The sequence below is a fragment of the Cupressus sempervirens genome, chromosome 3, assembly GCF_028749045.1.
Source record: "Cupressus sempervirens isolate cs-2001-9-10 chromosome 3, ASM2874904v1, whole genome shotgun sequence".
Lineage (NCBI taxonomy): Eukaryota > Viridiplantae > Streptophyta > Pinopsida > Cupressales > Cupressaceae > Cupressus > Cupressus sempervirens.
In genome coordinates this window covers 666,161,361-666,182,955 of record NC_143120.1, presented here as the reverse complement: position 1 = coordinate 666,182,955, position 21,595 = coordinate 666,161,361, and the positions used below count along the sequence as shown (strand labels likewise).

General features: G+C 36.1%; 1 protein-coding gene across 1 annotated transcript in view; it reads left to right on the top strand.

Moving 5' to 3' along the window:
• Positions 1 to 21,159, top strand: part of LOC149568465 (putative anthocyanidin reductase) — a 42,093-nt gene extending 20,934 nt beyond the window's left edge. The window contains exons 3-5 of the mRNA XM_089816731.1: positions 20,492 to 20,604; positions 20,688 to 20,903; positions 21,011 to 21,159. Of these exons, the coding sequence (XP_089672857.1) occupies positions 20,492 to 20,604; positions 20,688 to 20,903; positions 21,011 to 21,159 (478 nt within the window). The remainder of the gene's footprint in view (positions 1 to 20,491; positions 20,605 to 20,687; positions 20,904 to 21,010) is intronic.
• The last annotated feature ends 436 nt before the right edge of the window (positions 21,160 to 21,595 follow it).

Here is a 21,595-nt window from a genome sequence, read left to right as displayed (position 1 = left end):
ATGCTGAAGTGAAGCCAATCTATACAACTTTTGGGTTTGAGAGAACTTGAAAAAGGGTATCTAAAAGTGTGATTTTTTCCTTAAGTCTTTTGGGAAGTTTTGAAGTTAGTGGCAAAAATTAGGGATTGGAGACATAATAGGATACTAGGTCCTTCCTTACAATTTTTATTGTGAGTTGTTGGGAGTGCAACTAGTGGTGGATTTTTCTTAGTTGGGTTGTGACTAAGTAGTTTCTAGCCTTTGTTGGAAGTTGTGAGGCCTAGAACCATAAAATTCCTATTTTACCCAAATTAAGTGAACTTGTCCTTAAAGACTTGATTTGGGTCAAATTTCTTTGTGTCACACTTGTGTATGGTGACTCTTAAAACCCTCATAATAGCTCCTTGCAGAGGTATAAACTTGTTGAAGTGAAACAAATTAATTGTTCAATCTTTTGAACATCTTGAGTGTTGGTTTTGGGGTTGGGTCTTAAGGTTGTGCTTCCATTGTTGCAGTCTACATCAAATTATATGAAACTTAAATGCCTCATTCAAGATCTCATTGATCATAAGAAAGTTGGGGTGGATGCACTTATGACTAATACTGATCATAAGGTTTTCAATGAACCTAGGTACCCAAGTATGAACAAGAAGAAAGTTTTAGGAAGATTAATAGGATGCAAAGATCAACTACATATGATTGAGCCAAATTGTGAGAACATAATCATGATTACATCTAAAGGGAAAAAGGAAGGCTACAAATCAAACATTGATGAACCACCTATGATTATCCTCAAGGGTGTGGATCCTTCCACACAATCACAACCTTGCAATCTTTAGACTAAGAGCGAACAAACATTACAACCTATGGTCATCCTTAAAGGATTTAACCCCCAAACCTATAAATATGCTAAATCCTTGAATCTTGTGACTAGGAGTGAACCAAAGATCATACACTTCACTCTTAACACTTCCAAATAGACAACATCTGAAAAAATTATAAGATGGGTTTTATAAATTTATGATTTGGATATAAATTTGTTTTGGAGTTTATCTAAAATAATTATAGATGACAAAATAAATAAAAGATAAAAGCATGTTGGTCATAATATCATTATTGGTAACAATGTTCAAAATGCAAAGAATTATTTATTTGAGCTTCTAGCAATGATCAAGCAGCTTACTGAATGGCTTGATGAGTCTTGGAAACTTCTCCCATTGTATCCTTGCTTTCACCAGTTTGAAGTTTCTGGTTACATGCACACAATCATGATTGTACATCACAAAAAATTCACATTCTAACAATTTTCATGTTCTTTCATTACATTTTGTTCTATACAACAAATTCTAAACTTTCACTTATTCAAATGACTAATCTGAAAATAGGTCCTATTAAAGAATCTAATATAAATTCAAATAATATATCTAGATTTTGAACAAATCAAAACATAAAATCTGTGATTTAAACTTATCTCGTCACTTACACATAATAAAAATACCCACATTGTCATGTGGATAGTCTTGGGTGAGAGGTTGCACATTGTATTTGGATCCAATTGATCACTCTTTCTCTCTCTCCCTCTCTCCCTATTAAATCTAATGAGCCAACTAGATCTGCTCTACATTTTAATGTCTCAAGTATTGCCTCATGGTCTGACTTGCAAAATTTCTAAAGAATCTTATTATGTGGCTTTTCACCATATTTTATCAAGTAGACATTTGATGTGACAAAAAGGTTTGAATAATGAAGAATCTTCCTCTTTGTTTTCCTATCCTTGAATAACCACAAGTTAGGGTTCTTCATAGAATATCATCTAAGCCATGTGCTGGTTACAACCACTACACTGATATGGTACTCTATACCTTCACCATCTATAACCGAGTGATCCAATTTTTGTTTGTCTTAGATGCAATGACACAAATAATAATCTTTCCCTTCTTCATTGTATTCAAGAGAAATAATAGCCAAAACATGGCCTGTAGTGATAGATGTACAAAATGCGGTCATTAATTCAAAAAAATACTTAGGTAAAAGTTATAAAGTTACATATTGAAATTACAAAGATATATAAATATATATATTACCAAGTTGCACTAGATTAGACAAGTGGTCAAATTCAATAGATGAATCCATCTTTACCATTTCCAATGCTTGTGGGATACGATAGGTGTCAATTCGGTCCAGAACCTATATATCCCATTTGTCCACCCATTTAGTTGACTCGGTCATCCCAATTTTCATCTGCACATGATGAACAATAGCATGTCATTTTTTGTGTGTGGATACTCCATGAACCTGCATCAGATCTTCTAAAAAAGTGCAACTCACTAGATCCTGTTAGTGTGCAACAATCCTCATATGGTGCAATGTTAGTATTATCTATCAACCAAAAATATTTATGAACCGTAGACTCACCTTCCTTACCTAGACCCATTGTAGTGTTACACCACTAGACAATGGATTTTGTACTTTAGTTCTTCATGAGCTAAGGCTCTTTTGATGTATGCACCTACACGATAATGCTCTCCCTTTCTATGACCAGCCTTTGTGAAATTTTACATATATTGAATTCTACACAACCTATGCATCCTACTCAACCAATAGAACATTCATGCATTCTTGAATTGAGATGCACAATTGTTTGACCAAATAATGTGTTGATGATATGTTATGCCCTTGTTAGCAAAATCTCCATAAAATAGTTGAAAACACCATGCACAAACTCTGTAGAATGTGATTGATCATCATTGATGTAAAAATGGTACTCCCTCAAAATCTTTATCATCCTCTATACTTGTAGGTGAATGCATGAATGTTATGTGAACAAATATGGAAACCTATTGAGAAGTATAATACTTTTCTTGCACCTCATTTTTTGGTTGTAGTATGTAGTTCTCTGCTAAGTCTACAAGTAAAACAATGGTATCCAGTGGAAACATATCCTTGCACAACTTGAATTGAAAATTTAGCCATCAAGCTCTATGTGTATGCCTTGCATACTCATAAATAATCTTTTAATAAAAAAAATTCATGAACCCATACACTAGAATCTTTTCAATGACTAAATCACATCTTTTACCCTATTTCCCATCTTTTAGAGCATATGTCACTATCTTAAATTTTTCGTAATCTACTATTTCATTTCCAATTGCATGTGTACTATCCATATGTTGACAAGTTGATAAAAGTTGTAAAGGAACACAAAATAAGCATGTACCATCCAAGCATGATGTCTTGTAAAATTGTTGGTTGTTGCCTATTTCACATAAAATGTTGGATATGAATTCCCTTGAAGATCTTGGTCACTCATTCATGTCACAATCTTGCAAAAAAAACTCAAAATGCAAAAATGCACATATATGCCTAAAAACTGTTAGAATCTGATAAGATTAATAACCTAGAAAACTAGTGCAAAGAGTAAATATCTAAACTATGAATGCAAATGATACAAAATCAAAATAGCATCATAGAGTTAGTCTCCAAGAGAGTAATGCAAATGCTAGAAGCAAAATAGCATTAAGAGGATGCAAAAATAAGAGATATCCAAATACAAGCCAGGTAGCATGCTTATATAGGCTAGGAAGAGGGAGGAGGTGGCAACAACAACCAATGAGGAGAAACCATCTATCAGACTAAAGATAGCAAAGTATCTTCCCAAGATAGCTAATGGATGCTCACATGTAGGAAGGTGACACCTCACAACCATTCACCTAATAAGACATGCTTTATTAACCTAAGAAAAATTATTAAAAGTGTAGGAAAAACCTAGCAAAATAGAAAAAAATAAAAAACTACACTAACACCTCCTCATAAATGAAGCTTAGGTGGATGTAGAAATGGGTCCCGGCAAGTCAAGCCTGATGAGGTACCCATGTACATAAAATTCCCCCAAAAGAGAGAGAAAAGAGACTCCTCAAAGAAAATTAGGACTCCAAGTGAGAGGAAGAGGCTCCCCCAAAAGATGTAGCATCCTGCACCTCCAGCAAAGCTTGCAAATTTTGTCCAGTAGATCCACTTACATCGAACAAGTTTTCTTTCCTTAGGAAAAGGGACAAGATCCCAAGTGTGGTTCCTCATCAAGGAACTATACTCTTCCTGCATAGTTGTATCCCACTTAGAAATACCAGAAGCCTCATGAAAGGAATGTGGATTTGAGGTAGTAGCAATGAAGATATGTAGAGCATCCTGGAATTGTGAATGATTCTGCTTGGTGTCTGATGGATCCCCAACCCAATCACCTGCAAACTGCAAGGTCTGTCTAGCGCAAAGTGGACCAGAAGATGGAGAATCTAGAGGAGAATCATCAACCTGTAAATGATGACTAGGAGAGGAAGGAGGTGAGTCCTCTGAATCACTCTCTGCATCAAAAGTGGAGGTAGAAGACTGCTCAAATGAATATGACCCATTAGAAGATCTATCATGTATTCCAAGTGACTCCAATGTCAAAGTAGAAGGCAACCCTATGACCATGCTTTGCTGGTTAAGCTGATGCAAGTAGTGGAAGTTAAGATGGCCAAACCACTCATGCCATAATTTTCTCACATCATTAGAGTGAATGAGTGAAATAGTCAAAGGAGGATCAAGAACAAAGTGAGAAAACATATAGAGTCGTGATTGATGATCTGCTCTCCCAACTGCAACTGTAGAATCATTGTGCAACTCACGTATCTCCACTGAATCAGGAGTGAACTCAACCCGCTTGCCTAAACCTGTGTGAGTGATCTAGTGTACCGATAGGAGATTAGTTGAAAATGAGGGTACACAAGGAACATCATGGAATGTGCCAACCCCCACATCAATAGACCCTCTCTCACACACCTCAATAGGAGTGTTATCACCCATCAAAATAGAAGGCATAGTACACAGCTCCAAGGATGCAAGTTCTTCCTTAGATGAAGCCATGTAGTGTGAAGCACTCGAATCAAGAACCCAAGTGGATGGTGAGGAAGCAACTACAAAAAGGGCCTTGCCCTTTCCTTTCCCCTTGCTATTTTCTTTTTTTTTGTTAGACCCTTCATTAGAACTTTGTTTAATAGACTCAGGAACACTGATATTATTCTTCTCAAGAATGTATGTCAAGTGATCAAGTTGTTTCTGCAAACATTTATGTTCATCATGACCAGGTCTTTTACAATAGGCACATTTGACCTTTTCTTTTTGAGGCTTATCGTCCTTGGAAAATGGTGTATCAATAGTTGCTTTTGAAGAAATCGATATCTGATCCTTCTTCTCCTCGCTATTATTTTGTTTCTTATCGTTACTATTGTTGTTACTACTTTTTCCTTGTTGTTCTTTTGTGCCTTGGTTGACAGCGAAGGCATGTGACTTAGAGGACTTAAGAGTGCCCATCTAGATTAGCTTGTCCTGTTCTCAAGTGACATTGACAGCAAAATCATCTAAAGATGGCATGGTGAATTGAGTACCAAGTGCACCCTTAGTAGCATAGAAGGTAGAGACAAACACAGAATATTCTGAACTTAGCTTAGAGAGAATACTAAGAATCAGTTGTTCATCTTTCTTTTCAATTCCACATTGTTTTAACTGCAGCCTTAGTGATTTCAATTTGGTGAAGAAATCTTGGATTGTGTTGAAATTGCCTGGACTCAAACTAATTAATTCATTTTCCAACATATGACCCCTCATTGAATCTTGTGTGCCAAATAGTGTTTCTAGCTTTGTCCATAATTCATTTGGTGTATCCAAAGACTCAATGTGAAATAGCAAGTCAAGAGAAACAGACAAACACAATGTTCTAAATGCCTCATCACATTTGTTAAACCACTTAGGCTTATTTTCATCTTTAGCAGGTTCAGTTTCAAGTCCCATAGTTATCCTATTTAATCCAGCTTTCCTTAAGTGAATTGTCATGCGTGATTTCCACTCAAAGTAATTGTATGGAGTTAGGATAGGCATATTTGTTTGATCCATGATGAAGAAATCTAGAGAAGAAATGCTAGAAAGAAGAGAACCCGACCACGACAATGCCCCCCACTTTTTACTCAATCAAAGAACCCTCCCAAAGAAATATGATTTGACACTTTATTTTAGTGCGTTTACAACTACCACTAGAAAGAAATACTTAGTGGTCTTGATTTCAATGCATTACAAACCCTCATGAAGAGCATATGCTAGAAGTGAAACTTGGGCACAATAATCAATGAAACAAATAGCACCACTGTGATCTACTCGAAAAATCATGCACTTTCAAAAAAAGAATTGCCTCGATACGAGGTCGTATGAGAAAGTTATGATCCTCCGAAGTTTCCAAAATGAGAACTGTGCACAGTCACGGCTGAGAATCTGCAATTTCTGAAGAATTCATGCATGAAAATCATAAAACAACTCCACTAGTGGATAGAGCACAAAAAAATAGCCAAGTTCATAACATGAATCATCAAAATCGGAGTCCGTATGAGCAAGAACGAGACATTTAAAAACTGCGTTCAAATCTGCGACTACCAATGGAGAGGGGTATGGTTGTAGCTTTGCATGCTCGATTTTGCAAAATATACAGCTTGCATGCAAAATCTAAAAGATACCCAGATGGTTTTTCGGGGCTGCAAACAAAACCCAGAAAGTGTTTTTCTTTTTGATATATAGAAGATGCTGTTGTAGTGTAAATTGGACGCCTTTAACATTAAAAAATGGCTCCAAAAATAAAAAAATGACCCCAGCAACCAGAATATGACATGCAAATGCTGGATCAGCTTCCTAAGTCCATCAATGGCATGCTGAAATCTGCAAAACTGATTGAAAACTCCAAATATGCAAGTTGGTTGTCAAATTTGAGATTGAAACCCCAGAGAAAAATCGTTTTTGTCAAAACTTTTCTGATTCTCAGGATCATCCAAAGATGCAAGAGAAGAGCATACTTCATTTTTCAAAAAACTACAATAAAGTTTATTTGCCCCCCCCCCCCCCGAATCTCTCAAATAAGGAAACTAAAATCTACTCTTGCACATAGAAAAGCTCTAATACCATGTTAGAATCTGATAAGATTAATAATCCAGAAAACTAGTGCAAAGAGTAAATATCTAAACTACGAATGCAAATGATACAAAATCAAAATAGCATCATAGAGTTAGTCTCCAAGAGAGTAATACAAATGCTGGAAGCAAAATAGCATTAAGAGGATGCAAAAATAAGAGATATCGAAATACAAGCCAGGTAGCATGCTTATATAGGCTAAGAAGAGGGAGGAGGTGGCAACACCAACCAATGAGGAGCAACCATCTATCGAACTAAAGATAGCAAAGTATCTTCCCAAGATAATGGATGCTCACATGTAGGAAGGTAACACCTCACAACCATTCACCTAATAAGACATGCTTTATTAACCTAAGCGAGATTATTAAAAGTGTAAGAAAAATCTAGCAAAATAGAAAAAATAAAAAACTACACTAACAAAAACATCAAAATGGTTAAAGAATTCAATATGTATCCTACAAGAAAAAGTTGTGCATGTGTGATTTATCTTCACATAAAAAGGTTTACCCATCTCAAAAAAAATTGACTTATTTGAATTTAAGGATACATACCAATAAATTCTGCAAAAAATTGTGTTTGAGTTGAGTCTAAAAAATGTTTCGCATGTGAGTTGTGATTTTGGATACCAATCCTCCTTCTTACAACATCTCTTTGATTAGGGGAAACATGTGTGTTACTTTTTCGAAAATCTTCGATCAATGATTTCAAAGCTTCACTAATTTCTTTATCCTTTCATGGTAGTCTACTAGTAAATGTCCATAACTCATTTTAAATTGTTAGATCTTCCAATCTCTCACGCCTTAGCATGGCTCTCCTTAGAGTACTTCTACCAATTTTCAATGTTTTTCTTTTCTTTCTCATAAGTCAAATTTTTTTCATTTGGGTACTTACTATTGTCAATGTAAGTACTTGTCTTGTGATATTACTATCTTTGGTGAGTGATTTAGAACCCACTTTTTCATAAGAACTCATTAGATTCTTTACAATGTTTTTTTCATTTCAATTGTCCATTGTTCTTAGCTGAAGAATCTTCATGATAGGCCTAAATTTTAAATTTCTCATTATTTTAACAAATAATTTGCATTAACCTATAATATTTAATTCTTCAAAAAATAATCTTCACATACGATTAACATTTCTTTGACAAGTACGCTTGCTAATCTTGTTAGGCATTGATTTCAAAATGTTAGTATCAATATCAATCAAATATTTTGGTCTTCTAAATTAGATTATAGAAGGGGTTATAATCTCTTCTGTTCTCTCAACATTTTGAACATCAACATAAGGTAGAGTGTATTGCATACCTTGAACCGAAGACGATGTGCCTTGGCAATAAGATGCAAAAGATGGAATATCACCTACTTCATATGTTGATGTTGTGCCTTCAACATGACATGATGGAGTGTGTACATCGTCGGATCTACAAATTTGTGTCTCTTCAACATGAGAGGATGATATGACTCCAACATTGGAAGATGGTGTAGCTTTACAATTCAATTGTCTTCTCGAGCATAACAGTCTCATTCATTCTCTATGTCTTTCAAATTCTTCCTCTTTGCTTCTTTGTATTGGTGGTTCTTGATCCTTTTTTAAAGTCAATTGTTCATTATTGCTTTGCAATTGTCTTTGTTCACATAGTAGTTTCATTTTATCTCTTTTAATTGCCAAATCTCTCTCCCTATCTTCATTATTTTGAGTTTTTGGTTTCTTCCTTGGCATGATGATGATTTCTACATGTCAAATTATTCAAACATCTGAATTACTTACAATGTGTAAATTTTAAATCATTCAAATACATTTAAAAATTACAATTATTTCAATGAATACACAACATATATCAAACAACTTGCCAAATTTCTAACCATTTTGAAATAACATTTCATTCAAACATAAATTTCAATGAATTCACTATATATTAAACATGTCAAATTATAATCAAATTTGTATCTATATATCAACAAACAATATTTAAAAAGGATTGCACTAACCTTTTCTATAGAAAGAATATTCAAAAAGCCTTCAAATAGCATATCCAATGATTGAATTTGGTGTTTGCTAGCTTCAAAAAAATTTCAAATAGTGTTTGCTAACTTCCAACAACTTGAAACCTGAGTTTTCTATCAGAACAACAGAATGCACAATATACAAAAAGCAGAGAATAGATGAAATGGGACCCAAACTTTTTTTGTCACCGTTTTTGGGTGATTTGACATAGTGCATATGCACTATAGCGTGTATGCACTATAGTGCATACACACCATGTCAAAACACATCTCTCCCTATCCCACCATCCCCATCCCCTACTCTCTATCTCTCTTCCTTCTCTCTCTCCTCTCCCATCCCCTACTCTCTCTCTCACTCTCCCTCTCCTACTCCCTCTCCCATCGCCTACTCTCTCTCACTCTCCCATCGCCTACTCTCTCTCACTTTCTCTCTCCCATCACCTACTCTCTCACTCTCTATCCTCTCCCATCCCCTACTCTCTCTCTCTCTATCTCTCTCTCTCCTCTCCCATCCCCTACTCTCTCTCACTCTCTCTCATCTTCCATCCCCTACTCTCTCTCTGTCCTTCTCCCACTACCTACTCTCTCTCACCCTAGCTCCTCTCCCATCCCCTACTCTCTCTGTCTCACACACTCCCATCACGCCTCTGTCTCTCAGGTTACTCTCTCTCTCTCTTCCCACTCTCCCATCCCATACTCTCTTTCTCCCTACTCTCTCTTCTCTCTCCCATCCCCTACTCTCTCTCACTCTCCCTCTCCCACTGCCTACTCTCTCTCACCCTCTCTCCTCTCCCATCCCTTACTCTCTAGATCTCTCACACACACTCCCATCCCCCCTCTCTCTCGCTCTCTACTCTCTCTCCCATCCCCTACTCTCACTCTCTCTCCCATCCCCCTACTCTCTCTCTTACACACACTCCCATCCCCACTCTCTCTCCCTCTCCCTCTCCCTCTCCCACTGCCTACTATTTCATTCTCTCTCTCTCTCTCTCTCTCTCTCTCTCTCTCTCTCTCTCTCTCTCTCTCTCTCTGTGATACCCCCACTCTCTCACACTCTCTCCCATCCCCCACTCTCTCTCTTACACACACTCCAATCCCTCCCTCTCCCTCTCCCACTCCCTCTCCCACTATCTACTATCTCTCTAACACTCTCCCTCTTCCTCTCTACTCTCTCTCTCTCTCCCATCCCCCACTCTCACTCTCTCTCCCATCCCCCTACTCTTTCTCACACTCTCTCCCATACCCTACTCTCACTCTCTCTCCCATCCCATTCTCTCTCTGCCACCCCCTACTCTCTCTCTCTCACTCTCTCACCCTCTCTCCCATCTCCTACTCTCTCTCTTACACACACTCCCATCCCCCCTTCTCTCCCTCTCTCACTTGTTCTCCCACCACCTAGTCTCTCTCCCATCCACTACTCTCTCTCTCTCTCTATCCCATACTCTCTCTCTGTGCCACCCCCTACTCTCTATCACACTCTCACACTCTCTCCCATCCCCTAATCTCTCTCTCTCTTACACACATTTCCATTCCCTCTCTCTCTCCCTCTCCCACTCCCTTTCCCACTACTTACCCTCTCTCCTCCATCCCCTACTCTCTCTCTTTGATAGACACACACACTCCCATCCCCCCTCTCTCTCTCCCTCTCCCACTCCCTCTCCCATCACCTACTATCTCTCTCTCAAGTTCTCTCTCCCCCTCTCTACTCTCTCTCCCCCATCCCTTACTCTCACTCTGTCTCCCCCATCCCCTACTCTCTCTCACACTCTCTCCCATCCCCTACTCTCACTATCTCTCTCTCCCATCCCATATGAGCTCTCTCTAACACCCCCTACTCTCTCTCTCTCTCTCTCTCTCTCTCTCTCTCTCTCTCTCTCTCTCTCTCTCTCTCTCTCTCTCACACACACACACACACACACACACACACATACACACATTCCCATTCCCCTCTCTCTCTCTCTCCCTCTCCCTCTCCCACTCCCTCTCCCATCGCCTACTTCCTCTCCCCCATCCCCTACTCTATCTCTCCCCTCTCCCATCCCCTACTCTCTCTTTCATAGACACACAAACACACTCCCATCCCCCCCTCTCTCTCCTCTCCCATCACCTACTCTCTAGATTTGTCACACACACTCCCATCCCCCCTCTCTCTCCCTCTCCCACTGCCAGCTATATCTTCTCAAGTACTCTCTCTCCCTCTCTACTCTCTCTCTCTCTCCCATCCTGTACAAGCTCTCTATACCACCCCCTACTCTCTCTCACATTCTCACACTCTCTCCCATCCCCTACCCTATCTCTCTTACACACATTCTCATTCCCTCTCTCTCCCTCTCCCACTATCTACTCTCTCTACCCCATCCCCTATTCTCTCTCTCTCCCCTCTCCCATCCCCTAAACTCTCTCTTTCATAGATACACACTTCCATCCCCCCTCTCTCTCTCTCCTCTCTCATCCCCTACTCTCTCTCTCTCCCCTCTCCCATCCCCTAATTTCTCTCTATCTCTCTCTCACACACACACATAACCAGCCCCCCTCTCTCTCTTACTCTTTCTTTAAATCTCTTCTTCCCTCTCTATGCACTATTTAGGTCTCAATAGTGTGTGTGCACTATAGCACACAACCGCTATTGAGACCCAAATTCAAAATTCTTTAAATAGTGGGTGCACGCAATAGTGTGTGTGTGCTATTCAAAGCTTTGCATTAAACCAAGCTTAAGGCTTTATTTTTCCTTGGAGATCCAACCCAATGGTTTGGAGTCTATAAGCTGGTTTGAGATGTGTTTTGCTGCAAACATACAAAAAATGATTGATTTTTCTTGTGTGATCACCTTCAAGATTCCTCATGGTTGAGCATCGATAAGATTAGGTTACATGACATTCTAGGTCTCTGTGTTAGCTATATAAATATATAATTTATTTTTAATTTGAACTATTTCAAACCTTTCATCTATATTTTCTTTTGAATGTATGTCCATTTTTTGTCAAAAACCAACATGTACTAATTGGGTTGTAGATTTTAGCTCATTCATCGAATTTTGCAACAACTTAGTTTTTAAGAAACTGGACTCCATTCTGCACACTTTGAAAAAAAGAAGGTTTGATTTTAGATTAGTTTTCAATCATTTGTATGGGGAGCACACAGATATTTCACATTTTTGGGATGTGTCTACTTTAAAAAATTCATAAAGAAGAATACACGTTATAAAATTACCCAAAAAATCTAGGATAAACTACACAGTATTAAGTACACACTTTGTACTATGTTATGTTTTTTTGGAATAAACAGTACCACTTTCTATGGCCCCCTTTTTTTAGAACCCAAAACTAAACCATTTTGCGACTATTACTTTTGTTTTTGCCATATCTTAAAATTTTGAGTATAACTATCTTCAAATTCTTGTTGAAGTTCAAAAATTGCTAATTTTAGAAAAAAGGTATCCACTTATACCCCCCTTTTGGCACCACAACTTGGTGCACTTACACAGAAGTATTTGGAGAAGGGGATTTACAACAAATTGATGACAAAAAATGGGCACCAAGAGGGATCCAAAGTTTGGAATAACATCCTAAAAAAAGAAATATTGTTGTGAAGGGAATCAAATGAAAAATTGGTAATGGCTAGGATATCCACTTCTAGGAAGACTTCTAGCTTCATAAATATAACCCTTAGCAACATACAGTTCTCCCCTCTTCACAACGTAGTCTATCTCTATTTTTGCACTTTTCTAGGGAGCTACATTTCTAATAGTAGTTGGGTGAACCTTATTTCTATCATGGGAAATAATGTGAATATGTACTTGATTTCTTTTGAGCTTAGTAGTCTCCTTTAGAAGTATATAATACCTAGTATGGATTTTTCATATAGAGTTGTTTGATCTTTGACCAAAAAGGGTCATGTTAAATCAACTTGCAATATGTTCATTAAGAGTGTTGTTGATAATACCAATTAGAAGAAACTCTAGATTAACCCTCTCATTCTAAAAATGAATTTCTTTTAGTCGATGAAACAATGGGGTAAAATTATTACCCTGGATAATCTAACCAAATGTGGGTTCAATTTGACTAATAAATGTTTCCTTTTCTTGAGGAAGGAGGAAATTATCAACCACCTCTGTTTACACTATGATTTTTCTAGTGCTATTTATCAACTTTTCTATTACAAACTAAACATCCCTTTCATTTTCAATATGTTTGTCCAACAATTTACTATTGGATGGAGGTTCCTCTTCCAATACCCCCTACTCTATCCTTTAGAAGTTAGTTCCCTACACATTTTCTAGAGCATTTGGAAGGAGCATGATAATCAAGTCTTTAAGGACACAAATATACCCCCCATGAAGTCTTCTACAAGAGTTCCCAACCCCTACTTTAGAGCATATCAACCTCCCATTGGAAGTGTCCCACATTCTTTGCAAGTGTTGCTAACCTCCAAATTTCTAAGAATTGGAATATTGGTAAGGGGTTCTCCAATTTTGATAATACCAATCTCCTCACCTGCTTGGCCACTAAATAGACCCTTCTCACTTTACTTCAGGATAAATTCTACATTGATGGTGCTCCTTGTGATGGTATTGAAGTAATAAATTGTATTATTTGTGATGATAATATTCACCTAATTATAGCTTATATTGGTTATCATATAGACCATACTGTTAACCAAGTAGGGGATATGACACTACTCTGAGGTATGAAATTTTCTATCTAGAAGTCCTACACCATTCTGGCCATAGAAGGTGACTCCAAAATTATTATTAATGTCATTAATGGCCAAACCAAGGTTGGTTGGAAACTGGATACCATCTTGAGTGACATCATCAACCTCTTTCACAATTTTGTAGAGCTAAAAATAAATCACATCTATAGAGAGGTGAACTAAGTGTTTGGTTGACTACTTGTTGTTTGCTTATTGTATGTTATCTTGAACTACTATATATTTCTTATTCTTCTCCCAAAGTCTACCCAAACCCTCATAAGGTAGGAGGAGGGACAAAAAATTAATCACCACCATGATTATTAACATAGATGATAAAAAAGACAAGTTGTCAAATTCTTGCTCCAACTACAACTGGTGACAACCATTTATAGATGGAAAAAAACTGCTAACACATGCCACTAAGGATGTTTTTTTGGTTTTTAGAAAATCTTGTGGATGTATGATGGTTATTCACTACCTTTTCCTTTTAATCTGGGGTGTAATTTATTTAATATTTAGTAACTGGAAAACCTACAACAAGGCTATGTCAAAAAATTCTAAAGAGTTGGTGGTTGAACTGGGTGATGGCATGGGTAGTAGCAATCATATTGAACTTGTCAGAGTGGAGGTCTACATCATTAAGAGTGAAGAAGTGATGGTTTATTTGTAGGAGGGTGGCCTATTATCATTTATGGAAGGGATGATGAAACATGATGGGAATGTCTCAATGTAGTTCTTTAATTTGTGGAATGATTGGAAAGTGACTATCAATAGGATGGGTTTTGAAATCTTAGATGAAGTCATTGCAAAGGTTGGAGGATTTTTCCTGAAAGAAAAGAACTAGTGCAAGTAAGCCAAGGTAAATGAGGAAACTAGTTTGTGAAAAAAATTCAATTTTAAGGAGGAATCGATGTGAATGCATGGTGGATTTTCAAGGGAAGACCTTCCTAAACCCTGCGATGTCATCTACTATGCTATTATGATCGATACATTACCCTTAAGGATTGGTTTCAGGTACTTTATTATTACCATTTCCACATTCTTAATCACTTAATAAACCTGGATCATATTTCCTTTCTATTTATTTTGTTGCATTTTATGGAAGATTGTATCTATAAGGCTAGGAGGAAAAAAAAGGAGGGTAAAACCTTTTTTTCTCATCCATCAAGGTTTCATAAACAAACTGTATATCTACCATCTTGCCCAAAACCTACCACTCCTAGTCAACCCTATTAGGATTAGCCTTATAAATACCAATTACATGAAAATATAAACAATATCAAAAAATAGTAGATCACAAAGAAGAGAACACAAGACACCAAGATTTAATGTGGTTCAGCCAAACCCTGGGCTATGTCCACAAATAGCAAGTCCAATATTATTATGATCTAGTGATTACAACTTGATTACAATCTATAATCCCTTATAGCTCAATACAACCACAAGAAGAAATTTTTGCATCACACCTTATGAAACAATCCCTAACCCTAAGCGTTTTTATACAAGTACTTTTTTCTCTTTAGGGTTAAAATTAATTATAACATGTCAACCATATAATGCCAATAAAATAGCCACACAAAAAGAATTTTGAGGGACCCTACCCTCAAACCCCCACCAAGGAATTATGGTGTATGTACAATACTTCCCTGATCAACCACCAAAATCTTACAAACCCACTGGCCTTTGTCACCCCCCAAGTCTCATTGGACCCTAGCCCTAGTCTCAACCACAAAATAACCAAGCAAACCCCTAGCTTTGAGGTTAAAATTAGCTTCACTGATTCGTATATGGACACTAGGAAAAGTAAGTAGAGTGCCAGGAGAGCTAGCAAATTCCTCTAGTTGCAAATATTCAAGTCCCCCCCCCCCCCCCCCCCACAACCAAGCATGATTCCAGCTCTGAATCTACCAAAAGTGATGTTGAACCTGCCAAAAAGAAGAGACTACCGCAGGACATGACGCCTGTCCCTAGCTCCCTTATCCCCTCTCACATTTCTAAAACCCTTGAAGCTACCCTAGCTAGAAGCAGGAGGGGAAGACATAACCTCCCCTAGGAAAGATACTCCTAAAGGTGGGAGGAAAAAAGGAAAGCATAGCCATGGACAGAGCCACAACAAGGCTGGACTGGATAGGTTAGAGTAGAATCACATTAGTATCTACCAAAAATTTGACAATCTGGTGGAATTCTCCACCAAAGTCATGTATTTTGAGGCCACTACCCTTTACTTTTTGCAGGTGAATAAAGATGAGAAGGACTTGGGTAAGGAAAGTGAGACAACCCAATTCATTTATGGGTTCCTAGCAGAGGACTGGTTGAAGACGTTCCTAGAAAAGCCTATCAAGGTGGAGGGGGAGGACATGAACAAAGATGCACCTGAGGAGAAGAAAGATGAGGATCTTACAAAGAAGGAGGGTAGCTAGTCATGGTTCTATTTTTATTTTTTTTCCTTTTTGTTGTTATGTTGTTGGTTACTATGAACTGGATACCCTATGGGGTTCTACATTATATGTTCATGTCAATATGTGGGACTAATAGTAGCAAGTTGCTTGAATGTTGTTGGGGTGTTTTTCAATCTTTTCTTTCTACAAGTTACAGAACTGATGGTACTATTAGTTTGGCTATGGATGTTATATGTTTTTTTGAATTTTAAACCTAGTATTAGTTAGATGACTATGAGTTAACCTCTGGCTGACTTTTCAACCTTTTTGTACTACGAGGTCAGCTCCTTGTCCTTTTGGCTGCTATCTAATACTTCAAAAACATAGTCAATATGGATTCCCTTTAACATGATGCAAAGGGTATTTTCTCCTTTGTCACTAGGTTTTTGAATCTAAAAATTATAACAAAAAAATCTACCAAGGTGGACGTCGTATTGCTCTTGGCTTTACAAGTCGGGTGTGTTGGCACTACTTTACTGGGGTCCCTATTTTTCTCACATGTTATAGTTTAGTTCACACCACATGGCTCAATAATTTTATGATGGTGTATTAGAAGGGGTTCACTAAGAACCTCTTTTTCATGAAACACTAATGGCATGCACTGTTTATCCTATCATGTGCCACCTAGCAAAGAAACAAACCTTAACTCACACTATGTGGATTTTTTGGTATCTTAATACTAATTCTTACATTAATTACCTAATTATGAAAATTTTATCTTCATAGAAAATTTGTGGATGTATCCTCAAGCATGTGAAATTATATTATACACCACCACCTTTTCAAGTTGATTTCTCTATTGAATGCACCCATTGGTTGGGTTTTTCTTGAATTCGGGAACCACTTGCATGTCATCTCCCTATGTGTGAGACATTTGTTGCTCAATCTTAATATCTAGAATCTTCAAACTTTTCCTCATTACTATTTTTTGCAATTTTATGCATTTGTAGCCACTCTTCTCTTTGTATAAGGGTTTTGAATATTTTTTCTAGCTCTATCTTTGTTGTTTCAAAAATGGGAGGTGATAGGAATAGAATTGAGTCAAAGAAGATTAAGGATGAATTTAGGACAAACTCAGTGGTTATGTATTTCTGAAAATATGGAAGGAGCCTCCTATTCATGAACAGAATGACTAGCTATGAGGAATTTGTCTTCTACTAGTTTGTGAATTTTTAGAATGAAACATAGATCAGAGTAATGGGTTAACGATTGAGCTTAATGATGAGCTGATCACTATGGCTATGAGGATGGATATTTCTAGGCACAAATGAAATTTAAAATAATAGTAAAACCCTAGACATGGCTGGCCTTGAACAATTTTTTAGAAATTTCAATGAAAATTTTGTCAAGACACAAGGTAGTTACAAAATGGAGCATCTCCTAGACTTCTAGCCAAAAGAATGCAAATCCATCATCTAGAACATCACTAAGGAAAGTAAGTATGGTGTCTCTTATTACTATTAGCTTCCATTTCTTTACCATCTTTTCCATATGGAGTTGATCTCCATTTAATTCTTTCTCCTCCACTCTCTCGAAAGCACATCCTTTGACTATGTTAAAGCTATTAGCCTTGATAAGAAGTCATTAATCCTTCCCTAGGGTCTCATGTACTGCCTATATGAGTATCACTATGTCTTGCCCTCACTACCACCAATATGCTCCTTATTACTAACTAGAAAACCAACAATCCTCCCTCAACCTTTGGTCATGCCTTTACTATCAACCATGTCTCTTTTGGTGTTAACCCTATCCTAGAAACCCTAAGAGTCCAAAAAAGGAGGGAGTAAATGGAAGCCTTAGACACCTACCCCTAGAAAAATTCCTTGAATATTATTAATAGAAATTAGGATAATATTTAGGTCCATACCTACAACTCTAGCAGGCTAACCAAAGAGATGGGGGAAAAATCCACAAGGGACCTTGCCAATAATGAGTCCTTGATGGCTACTAGTTATAAACACCTTAATTAACAATGAAGATGAGTATTCATCTTCTATAGACACCATGAGCCTAATGAATGCCCCATTTTTTTTAATCTCTAATGCCAATCCCCCTCCCCTACCCATCCTCTATAAAATTCCCCAATGTCACCTCACCCATGTCCCTGCATCTCAATGTTGCAAGCCAAAAACTTGACATGAGAAGAAATGATGGTACCTTGCTTGGTTCCTTGAGACTCCAAATTAATAGCTTAGAAAGTTTGGTCAAGTAACTCAAAGAGGAGATGGGTGGTCTAAACAACCATTTCAAGAATGCCACCAAATTCACCCTGAATATTATGCATACTAGTGCCACTACCATGTGTGTGATGGAGAGAAATGTTTATGGTGGTGATGTCTCTCTAGAGGAGGATGCTAAGGAATTGTTAAAGTCCCTTAATGAAAAATGAGCTAGCATTTTGTTTCCAAGAGGATGGGTGGGAATTGATGCTACTAGTTATATGGTTACTCTGCTGGAAGATTACTATCCCTCGGTGCTTTGTTAGATTTGGTTGTAGTTCTAGTTTTTTTTTTAAGTTTGAACTTTGGCCTTTTGTCATATGATATTCTAGTTAATTTTTATATGCTTATAAACTTTTGTATTATTGTAGTTATTTTTTGGTTGGATGATTTTGTGAAAATATGGATGTCATACTTTCTTTAAGCTAATTTTTGATATAGGTAGGTTGCTATATATATTTTAAATCTTACACTTTGATGTTGTTAACCTTTTACTATTGTTCTTTTGATGTGCTTATTGTACCACACACAAGCACCCTCTTGCTACTTCTTTTATCAAAAGTAAGAGAGCCATAAAGATGCATCAAATGTAATTATACCAAGGACAACAAATATCAAAGATTTCTATTCTATTGGATCAACATTTTGTGGATTTTAATTAGGTTATACAAATTAATTACAGTACAATTATTTCAGAATGGTTCTTTAATGAGAATTTATCAAATTTGTAATTTATAAATATATGATACAGTGAATTGTGTAATTATGTTTGTATAAATAGATCAATAAAAAAATTTAAAATAATAAACTTACTTTTATAATCTTGATATAAGAGATAAACAATAGAAAATATAAATATACAAATATTGTAATTTCATTACATTATAAACTAAAATTATATTATCTTATAATCTAGTGCACTTAAAATTTTATTACCTTGTTCACTTAAATTAATTCTGAAAAAAATGTTTTATATTTAATTTAAATATATAAAAATAAGTATTAAATAAAAAAACGCGACTTTGGCTGGATAGGTAGGTCGACTAGTTCTCGGATAGGTCTACGCATTCTGCACGCACGCCCATGGCCCCCTATAAATATGCCAATTTCATAACATTATCAATTAAAAGTATAATATCATCTAATTCAGTTTACTTTTAATTATTTCAATTAAATTAATTTTCATTAAATTATTTTATATTTAATTAAATTGAATATATAAAATAATATTTCATACAATTTAACTATGTCCACAACGAACAATTAATGAAAAATATTTTATATTAAAAATTCTTAATTTAATACAAATTCTTGATTGAGATTAGCCTCCTTGCTAGATTGCTTTAATCAATAAAAAAATGTTTAAGTACAAATTTTTTATAGTAAACAGAAATCTTATAATAAAAAAAATATTCTTACTTCAAGTGCAATATCTTATCGATTTAGATTACATTTACTTATTCTATTTTATATTTAACTAATATAGATCCCATGGGCTGCATAGATCACATCGCAATTCAAAGCATAAGTTTGTCAAGGCTTCAATTTAATAACCTTGGGATCCTACTGTGCAAAAATTTAAGACTAATGAAAATAATTAATACAGAACAAATATTTTGCTCAAAGCCCTTTTCCATTTCTACTTTTCTGAAGACTTTTTGTTCAGAATCCTATTTCAAATAGGATATGACTTATTGATGTCCTTATCGTATTTCACCTATTCTTCACCCTGCTTGCATTTTCCTCCCGTCATTGTTTCAAACTCCAATGTTATTTGATCTTATTTTTAATCCCAGTTGATTTATTTCCTATAATACATCAAGCTGAAAATTACACAATGCTTGTGAGGTGCAAATAACTTTGAATGGCAGATGGGCGGGCCAACTAGCAACTACCATTATTAATAGAGACAATCTCAGGCTCTTCCTCTGACAAGTTCCCATTTAGATTTTTGTTACGCAAGGATTTTAATGGTGGAAGAGGGTAAGCAGAGTGTTAAGCGAGAGTGTGTGACTGGAGCAGTGAGACAGGTTAATCTTCAGACAAAACGTACTAAAGACAAAATAAACTTAAATTTATTTATTTACCAGATTCATCGTAGTAATTTTTTCCAATTTTTTTTGTTGATTACGACTACAAACTATGCAGATAATGAAGATCAATAATAATATAGAAATAATAATGATATTGAAATTGTGAGCATACTGCCAAGTGTGGTGATTGGACCTTGTTTTACGGCTACAAGTGCTTTAACATCTGCTCAACTAATATTAGCTCTCCTTGGAGGTATAAATGTTTGTGGCTTTGCTTGTGGCTTTTGTCTACATATTCATGGCTTTCTTTTGTTCTAATGTGACCTCATTTAACAGGAAATGATGAATTTTATGAAGTAATCAGGTTTGTCCAATTTGTATTGCATGGGGTGTGTATCATTGTTCATATTGAAGATACTTGCAATGCACACATATTCCTAATGGAACATACCCGTGCTGAAAATCGCTATGTTTGTGCATCTGACTCTTTGAGTCTCAAATCTCTAAAGGATTTCCTTTTCAAACCTTCTGAACAACTCCAAGTTTCTATAAGTAGGAAAACAATTTTCATTTGAATCTTTTAGGTTATTTAACTCGTCTACAGAACTTTCAAATGCATGAATGTTTTAACATTTTACTTTCTATTTTGTGCAGATTAGATGAAGGTGATGGCTCTGAAAGAAATTTACCTGTCACTTCAAACAAACTGTTGGACATGGGTTTATCTTACAAGTATCAATTAGCTACAGCTTTTAAGGACACCATTGAATGTCTCATCAACAATAGACTGTTGAGTTGTAGTGAATAAATACGCAAAATATACATTAAAAACTCACCTTTTTTTTAAAGTATTATATTTATTAACTATATTTTTTAAATCAATTTTGCATTAAACATTATCCTTGGCTACTTGCAGCTGTAATCTCTAATTCATAACTTGTAATAGTCCATTACTGAAATGTTCTTTTCAAATAAAGTCTTGTATTTGGAAAAGATCGTATGATTTGTAATCATTTCATTTTAAATTAAAATATATATTATTTATTTAGATAAGGAAGAGTTTTATAGAGGGTAAAAAAATTGAAGGTATGAATATGAAATTTATCAATCAAGTAAAATTAAATTAAATGTATAGAAATTTCAAAATGAATTTTTATAACAAATAATTTGTATGAATGTTTCAAATGCATATATTTGAACAATGTTATTTGAATACCATCTAAAAGTTATTTTATTTATATATT